The sequence below is a fragment of the Nansenia antarctica genome (assembly GCF_963989245.1).
Source record: "Nansenia antarctica genome assembly, chromosome: 15".
NCBI classification, from domain to species: domain Eukaryota; kingdom Metazoa; phylum Chordata; class Actinopteri; order Argentiniformes; family Microstomatidae; genus Nansenia; species Nansenia antarctica.
The window spans coordinates 28,500,656-28,510,045 of record NC_137685.1 but is presented as its reverse complement, the minus strand read 5'-3'; the positions used below and the strand labels follow the sequence as shown (position 1 = coordinate 28,510,045).

At 50.7% G+C, this 9,390-nt stretch overlaps 1 protein-coding gene across 1 annotated transcript; it reads left to right on the top strand.

Annotated features, from left to right (window-relative positions):
* Positions 1-890: 890 nt before the first annotated feature.
* LOC308171291 (mitochondrial cardiolipin hydrolase-like) lies at positions 891-2,921 on the top strand (the record flags this gene model as incomplete). The annotated part of the gene is made up of 3 exons (XM_080546125.1): positions 891-1,075; positions 1,338-1,573; positions 2,680-2,921. 3 exons carry the CDS (start codon positions 891-893, stop codon positions 2,919-2,921), a joined length of 663 nt encoding a protein of 220 aa, XP_080402251.1.
* Between the last annotated feature and the right edge of the window lie 6,469 nt (positions 2,922-9,390).

The window sequence follows — 9,390 nt, the reverse complement described above, 5'->3', positions numbered from 1 at the left end:
AATCAAAAAAAGATTTGCCGGCCGTGTCGTGCCTTAACATCCACAAGGGGGCGCCAAAAAAAAACATTTGACACCAGCCTGCTGTTGGTAACAGTATTTGTAATACACACAAACGTGGCGAGTGACCTGGACGTGACCTGGAGTGACCTGGACGTGAACAGCGCTGGAAAACTTCCCTGACTGAAAACAGGTCGAGCAAAGTGCTTCAACCAAGGGGGCAGGTATATATAATATATAATATAATATATATATATATATACCTAGGTTGCATAGCCAGTCAAGCTAACGACTAGCTAGTTAAAGAGACAGGCCATCTAGTCAGCTGTATCCAGAATTAACAGAGACATGTGTAGCCCTTTACATGTGCCCGTTAGTCCATAAGCAGTCAGTTAGAAATGTCATTAGTTAGAAATGCTAGTAATGAACCAAGAAGTCAGTCAGAAATGCTAGCAATGAAGCAAGAAGTCAGTTAGAAATGCTAGCAATGAAGCAAGCCACCCTCCAGTCTTCCTCCAACCGACATGTGTTGCAGGTGTGTTGCAAACACTCATGGGCTTGATTGCAAACGGTTAAAAAAAAGTCCACAACTCAGACAACAATCTACCATAATGTCAAGTTTTATTCAAAGGACATTATCACAACGTCTCAATACAATGCATTTTTACAAATCAAAATATAGAGATAGATACTAAAACAGAAGATAGATGAATGTTTTTTAGAGGAACATTCATCCTGAACTTTCATCAACATGTCCTTTTCTCTCTCACTCTCTCTCTCTCTCTCTCTCTCTCTCTCTCTCTCTCTCTCTCTCTCTCTCTCTCTCTCTCTCTCTCTCTCTTTCTTTCTCTCTCTCCCTCTCTCCCCCCCTCCTCCTCCTCCGTCCTTTCTAGATGTCAGTGGTGCGGACAGTTACCACCGTGGGCCTGGGGGTGGGCCTGGGCCTTACCGTCAGAGAATGCCTGTGCTGGCTCTTCCGTCGCTTCTGGCTCAGGCGTGGCTCCAGAGGGCCCCTGAAAGAGGTGTTCTTCTTCCCTTCAGAGAACGGATGCGTAGAACACCTCTTCACTCCTTCATTGTAACCAACACTTTGTTCCACCTTTCCGTTCAATTACACTATGTCAGTGCCTAATTGTGTTGAGAAGAACCTTGCTTATGGAGTCTTTGCTACATGCCACGTCTTGAGCGAGAAGCTAATATAGGTATTAATCAAGTAATAATCCATCTAGGCTATATGAAGTGTATTTACATTTACAACAAATTACATTTGTTGACAAGTCCTCCACAGTGCTATTTTAACCTACCCCCCTCCTCCCCCTCTTTCACTGTTTCCCCCCTAGACCCATATCGTGCACCTGTCCACTGCCAAATGGTCGGGAGACTTCCTTCTCTCGCCTCCTGGGCCACATCCTGTCTGCTACCACCTCCTTGGACCTGTGTGTGTTTGCCTTCACCAACTCACAGCTTAGCCGTGCCATGCTAATGCTACATAACAGGGGCGTCGCCATCCGTATCCTCACCGATATGGCCTACACACTCATCACTGGCTCCCAGATAGGGACCCTCCGTAGGGCAGGTACGCACGGTAGCGAACTCCACAGGCTGAGTCCTCCTTCTCCAAGTGCAATAGAAGAGAATAATAATAATAATAATAATAATAATAATAATAATACATTAGACTTATATAGCGCTTTTCTAGACACTCAAAGACGCTTTACAAACTGAAAAGATCGAGTAGAAATAATAAAAAGAAACAAAAAATAAATAAAAGAAAGTATAGGGGCCTAATTAAGGTAGTGCTGGGGACACATGGGAAGGGGAGGGGGGAGAGGGTTAACTGGTGAAGGCGAGCTTGAAGATGTGGGTTTTGAGGGCCTGTTTAAATGTTGGGAGGGTGTTGGCCTGTCTGTCTGTTGTGGTTGGGGAGGGCGTTCCAGAGGGACGGGGCTGCGGCTGAAAAGGCCCTAGGTTTAGGTTTAAGGTTTAAGGTTCACTATTCAAGTTTCTTCCCTGCTGACCTTTTACTCCAATACAGTTTGAGACGGAGGCGGGAGTGGAGGGGAGGAATCGTTTACCTGCAGAATGAAGGGATTACCCAGTAGGGAGTTTACGGGCTGATACAGATAACAAACAGATGTTTCCATAAAGCCACAGTAACCTGACATGACTGACCTGACATGATTCACCTGACATGACTGACCTGACATGATTCACCTGACATGACTGACCTGACGTGATTCACCTGACATGACTGACCTGACGTGATTCTCCTGACATGACTGACCTGACGTGATTCACCTGACGTGATTCTCCTGACATGATTCTCCTGACATGACTGACCTGACGTGATTCACCTGACGTGATTCTCCTGACGTGATTCTCCTGACGTGATTCTCCTGACATGACTGACCTGACGTGATTCACCTGACATGATTCACCTGACGTGATTCACCTGACATGACTGACCTGACGTGATTCACCTGACATGATTCACCTGACATGACTGACCTGACGTGATTCACCTGACATGATTCACCTGACGTGATTCTCCTGACGTGATTCTCCTGACGTGATTCTCCTGACGTGATTCTCCTGACGTGATTCACCTGACATGATTCTCCTGACATGATTCACCTGACATGATTCTCCTCTGTGTGTGTGTGGCCTCCTCATCTCCTTCAGGTATCATTGTGAGGTGTGACAAGGGCGCCGTGCACATGCACCACAAGTTTGTGGTGGTGGACGGGCGCCGTCTGATCATGGGTTCCCTCAACTGGACCGCGGCGGCCATCCAGAAGAACAAGGAGAACATCCTGGTCACGGAGGAGCCGGACCTGGTCCAGCCCTTCATCGGAGAGTTCCAGAGGCTGTGGGACGTGACCGACCCGGAACACCATAACCCTCCCTACAGATCTGAAGGTTGACTCTATACTCAATGACAAAATGGCTGTGGTGTCTATGTCTTTGTAGCGATAAGAGGAATTGGTGTGGATCAAGTAGTGATCAAGTTCAGTAGTAGTAGAAGACATTGCTTTTTAAATGTATACGACATTCTTTTTCTTCGTTTATTTGTTATGTATGGCAATATGTTTTTATATTGTTTTACATTGTTTGATTCCAAAGTTATTTTGTTAAAGTTATTAAAGTTTTGTTGTGATTTATTATTAACTATTGACTGAGAAGTTATTTTCTGTGTTTCACATATGTGTATTTTCTCTGATTTTTTAATTAAATGTGATTTGATGATTTAGGTGGTGAAGAGGTAGTAGAATACCAATACTGTGAATTTAGTCCATCCCATGCTTCCTGACAGTTAAGAGAATGATGGATTCTCCTGATGAATACCAATGCTGGTGCATTGCACTCAGGGATTTGTAATGTCTCACACTAAGCATTGCTAGAATAAAACACAGACTTTCATCCACTCTGGCAGGACTGCTGAATCTCAATGCCCCGAGCTGTTTATTTTTTCCTCATGCAAGAACATGACTTATTATACGAGCTCTGGGTGGTAAGAGCCAGACCCTTCATAGGTATGCCAGCTGTACTGTTAAGGCCGATTTAAAGTTCTGCGTCGAATTTACGTGCGTAGCTTACGTTCCCTACGTAAGGGCTCTCGCACTTTACACTTCTGCGTAGGCCGCGCTGCAATTACACCGTCACATCGCTAGGTGGCAGTGTGTTTTCTATGCCCCTGTGCTGTGCCTCTTCCGGTTAGGAACGCAACGGAGCTCAAAGCGGCATAATAGCGATCTTTTTGCGTTCTTAAAATTGTGGAGATGTGCACGTCAACCCTCTCCGTAGGCAAGGCGGGCCCACGCGGGCCCACGCAAGGCTACGGCGTCGATTTTATGCAGAACTTTAAATCGGCCTTTACTCCTTGCTATGGAGGCAGTGGAGGATTCAGAAGTGCAGAAGGATGACTGAGTTAACATTTTCAACCATTCAACCAAAACCGTTAACCAGGTCTGATCGATCGCTTACTGAGCACGTCGAAACTGCAGTTATTGTAGCTACTTTCAGGGTTCGAGTTATAAGCTATGTACTTTCATGTACCTACTTCTGCAAATCTTCTAATAAAGTTTTCAATCAATCAATCAATCAAGCTGAGCTTTGTGGGGGTCTCCATAATAACAGTGCGAAATGTTCTCATGCACGCGCGCGAATCATGCCCACACAGCGATGGGACTTACAAGTTTTAAATAGCCATAGGCTACTCATTTCACCACATCAACAGCACCACATGAAACAACAGCTATAAGCGATAGTTACGGGTATCTCGGCCAATAATTTTGTTGTTTTTGCTATACAGTCCATTCAGGTGCGCGTAGTTCTTTTGGAAAACTTCTTTTGTTTATTTTAGAATATTTATAATATAAATATAAATAATACTCATTACATTGAAATTTTTGATCAAATAATGGTTGTGGTAATGTATTATTAGCGACCCCCACAGATGTATGATTTTACTGCTTTCATGGGAGCTCAGACCTTCCTTATGGGAGCTCAGCTCCCATTGGCTCCCACATAACTCGAACCCTGCCTAGACCTAGACCACCTAGACCTAGTGTAATCAATAGAGCCATTACAGGATGGAACTCTTTACCCAAGCATGTTAGTAAAACTAATTCTATATACACTTTCAAGAAAACAATAAAAGAGCACTTAATACAATTAACTCAGTGGATGATTGAACAGTAAATGATTTATCTTGTTTGCTGATCTGTTATTTCATTTATTTTCTTTGTTTAAAAAATAAAATAAAAAATTCTTCTTTTGTTATTATGATGTATGTATGTATACAATGTTTACAATTGTCTGTATGTATATAATGTTGACAATTGTCAAAGTATGATTTTTGTGTCGGACCCCAGGAAGACTAGCTAATGTCATGGCATTAGCTAATGGGGATCTGTAAGGGTTGGGGAAGCGACCTTATTGTGGAGCGACCCTTTGGCGCCCTCTGGTGTTTTATGTATGCATTTGTCTGTCCTAATTAACTGATTTGTACCTGGTGTGTGTTGTTTGGCTGTGGCTATTTAGATCCCTCTGTTTCCCCTCTGGTTGTCGGTTGTTCACTTCATGTTGCGTTTGTTATATGTATACGATTCTTCTTAGCCTTATTGTTCCTCGCCGGATTAGGAAATAAGTATAGTTGACGATTGTAAGTACATTGCTCTGCCTTGTTCCTGTTATTATTTAGAACGTTTATCGGAGACTTGTTTTCTCCTCTTTTGTTTATTCGCTTACTGTGCGGTTATTATTTGTTCCGTTTACTCAAAATAAAGAGTACCGTTATTATTTATTACACTCCTGCTTCCGTCTACTCTGTTCTACTCTGCGCCTGGGTCCAAACACATTACCCCATCGTAACAGAACAACCGACCATTATGGACCCAGCAGATGTAGAGCAGATTCGCACGGTGCTGAATACCCAAGGGGCTATGGTAGCCCAGCAGGAGCGGAACCAGCTGGCGATGTTTGCGGAGATCGAAAAGCTGACCATCGCCGTGACTAGCCTGGTGGCCGCTCAGGCCAACCCCACTCCACCAGCGGCAGCAGCAGCAGCAGCTATGCCTCCTCTACCGCCGGTGACCACGCGGGAACCCCGACTACCTCCTCCCGAACGCTATGATGGACGTCCAGAGGGCTGCAGAGAGTTCCTGACTCAGTGTTCACTGATCTTCAGCCTGCAGCCCCTGTCCTTCCCCACCGAGCACTCCCGAGTGGCCTACATCATCACCCTGTTGACGGGCCGTGCCCTGTCCTGGGCCACGGCCGAGTGGGAGAGTCAGTCGCCGGCGTGCTCCGACGCTACAGCATTCACCCGGGAGTTACGCAAAATATTCGACACCTCCCGGGTGATATCGGGGCACGAAGCCGGTCGGCGGCTCACGGCGTGTCGACAGGGGGATCGCTCGGTGGCGGATTATTCCATCGAGTTCCGCACTCTAGCTAGGGAGGCGGGTTGGGAGGAGAAGGCCCTGGCCGTACTCTATACCCAGGGGCTCTCGGAGGCGATGAAAGACCAACTTGCCCTCCGGGACCTCCCAGAGCGGCTAGACGGCGTAGTGGAGCTCTCGGTGCGTGTGGACAATCGGCGCCGAGAGCGATCACGTGAGAGGGGCTCGTCGAGGGGCGCTCCGTTTCAACCTCCTCCTGCTAGGGAGGCGACTCGGGGGTTCCCGGAGGAGACCACGGAGGAGGAGGAGGCCATGCAGCTGGGCGCAACACACCTCTCCAGCACAGAGAGGCGGCGTCGGCTGGACGAGCGGCGCTGCTTCCGTTGCGGTCGCAAGGGTCACCGCTACAGTGCCTGTCCAGGGACCTCGGGAAACGGGGCAGCCCGCTAGTATCGGGAGGGGTATTAGCGGGTAGGGACATACCCTCGGGTTTCAATGACCCACGAACTTTTTTTTCTGTTAAGGTGCGGTGGGGACACTGTACCCAGCGAGTTCGGGCTCTGGTGGACTCAGGGGCAGCGGGGAATTTAATGCACGAAGGCCTGGCCTGGGGGTGGGGGGTTCCTTTGGAAGAATTGAAAGAACCCGTTCCTGTTCGAGCCCTAGACGGCCGGCCATTGGGGTCGGGGATCATTACCCAGCGCACTATGCCTGTACATATCCAGGTGGGAGGGGGTCGTTGGGAACTCATACGATTTTTTATTGTGGCCTCTCCTGATTGCCCTATTGTGTTAGGTCACCCCTGGTTAGCTTCTCTCAACCCCCGCATTGACTGGTCCACAGGTCGACTCTCCCTCGAAGCAGGCTCCGTCACAGTGCGTACTGAGTCTCCGCCCACGACTCTCGCATCCCCGTTGCAGCCCCAGTTCTCGCCTCTCCCCCTTTCCACCCCTTTTCCTAATTCCCCTGGCCCTGCTTCCCCTTCCAGCCCCGACCTGACAGGGGTGCCTCAGATATATTGGGACCTGGGGGAAGTGTTCAGTAAATCTCGGGCCGAGAAATTACCCCCCCATAGACCCTATGACTGTGCCATCAATCTGCTGCCGGGTACTGTGCCGCCGCGGGGACGCCTGTTTTCCCTCTCTCGCCCGGAGAATCTCTCCATGAATAAATACATAGAGGAAGCACTGGCCGCGGGTCATATCCGTCCTTCCACCTCGCCCGCTGGCGCAGGCTTCTTCTTTGTGGCAAAGAAAGACGGGGGACAGCGTCCCTGCATCGATTACCGCGGTCTAAATGACATTTCCATAAAGAATCGCTATCCCCTGCCCCTCATGGATACCGCCTTTGAGTCACTGCAAGGAGCAAGGGTGTTTACCAAACTGGATTTACGCAATGCATACAACCTGGTGAGGATGAGGGAGGGGGACGAGTGGAAGACGGCTTTTAACACGCCTAACGGACATTATGAGTATTTAGTCATGCCCTTTGGTCTCGCTAATGCACCCGCAGTATTTCAAGCACTAGTCAACGACGTACTGCGGGATTTGATTGGTCATTCGGTTTTTGTGTACCTTGACGATATCCTCATTTTTTCCAAAGGCATTACTCAACATCAACGTCATGTCCGTCAAGTCCTCCAGCGCCTCCTCCACCACCAGTTATTTGTCAAGGCAGAGAAATGTGTCTTTCACGCCGACACAGTGTCATTCCTGGGGTTCATTATAACACGGGGGGATTTAAGCATGGACCCTGCCAAGGTTAGTGCGGTGTTAGACTGGCCCCGCCCCTCCTCTTTGAAACAGTTACAGCGGTTCCTAGGGTTTGCTAATTTTTATAGACGCTTTATCCGCAATTTTAGTGCCCTAGCTGCCCCTTTAACTGCCCTCACCAGGTCTACCCTCCGTACGTTCGCCTGGTCCTCGGAGGCGGAGGCCGCCTTCGTGGACCTCAAGCAACGGTTCACCTCTGCTCCGGTCCTAGCCCATCCGGACTCGGAAGTACCATTCCTGGTGGAGGTGGACGCCTCAGATCTCGCGGTGGGGGCGGTGCTCTCCCAGAGGTGCAGGAAGGATGGGAAGGTACATCCCTGCGCCTTTTTCTCACGTCGGCTGTCCCCGGCCGAGTGTAATTATGACGTAGGAAACCGGGAGCTGCTGGCCATTAAATTGGCTTTGGAGGAGTGGAGGCAGTGGCTGGAGGGGGCCGCACAGCCGTTTGTGGTGTGGACGGACCACAAGAACCTGGCCTACATCCAGGGGGCTAAGCGCCTCAATTCGCGTCAAGCCAGGTGGGCGCTGTTTTTTACACGCTTCCAATTTTCCATCTCCTTTAGGCCGGGGTCCAAAAACGTCAAGCCGGACGCCCTCTCCCGGCAGTTCGATCCGGCGGACCGGGAGGAAAAACCCCACCCCATTGTTCCGGAGACCCTTATTGTTGCCCCTGTGTCGTGGGGGATCGCTAAAGTGGTGAGAGCGGCGCTCAGGCGGGAGCCGGATCCGGGGGGAGGACCCCCGGGGAGGCTGTATGTTCCCAAGACTGCGCGCTCACGGCTGCTGCAATGGGCGCATGCGTCGCCCCTCACTAGCCACCCCGGGGCTGCCAGGACCCTGGACTTTATTCGCAGGAGGTTCTGGTGGCCCACAGCGGAGAGGGATACGCGCGCCTTTGTGGCAGCCTGTCCTGTGTGTGCGCGCAGCAAGACATCTCGCCAGCCTTCAGCGGGGCTACTCCGACCCCTCCCCATCCCCAAACGCCCCTGGTCCCACATCTCCCTTGACTTTATTTCAGGGCTCCCTCCCTCTGACGGGTTCACTACCATCTTGGTGGTAGTGGACCGTTTCTCCAAGGCGGCCCACTTCATCCCCCTCCTCAAACTCCCCTCGGCCCGAGAGACGGCCGACCTGGTGGTGCAGCACATCTTCCGGGTGCATGGTCTCCCGCAGGACATGGTGTCGGATCGGGGTCCTCAGTTCGCTTCCAGGTTCTGGAAGGCGTTCGCGACCAGCCTCGGCGCCTCCGTCAGCCTGTCCTCCGGTTTCCATCCACAGTCCAATGGGCAGACGGAGCGTGTCAACCAGGACCTGGAAGGCGTGCTGAGGTGCTACGTCTCCGGCAATCCGGCGACGTGGAGTCGGCGACTGGCGTGGGCGGAATACGCCCACAACACCCTCCTCTGCTCATCCACTGGCCTATCCCCCTTTCAGTGCCAATATGGCTATCAACCCCCCCTATTCCCTGAGCAGGAGGAGGAGGCGGAGGTGCCCTCCGTCCAAGCCCACGTCGGTCGCTGTCGCCGGACCTGGAGGCGGATGAGGGCGGCGCTTCAGCGGGCGTCGGCTCGGTCCCAGCTTCAGGCCAACCGCAGGCGTCGCCCGGCCCCGATCTTTCGCCCGGGGCAGAAGGTGTGGCTCTCGACCCGGGACCTTCCCCTCCGGGTCGAGTCCAGGAAGCTAGCGCCCCGGTTCGTGGGTCCGTTCAAAGTGGTGCG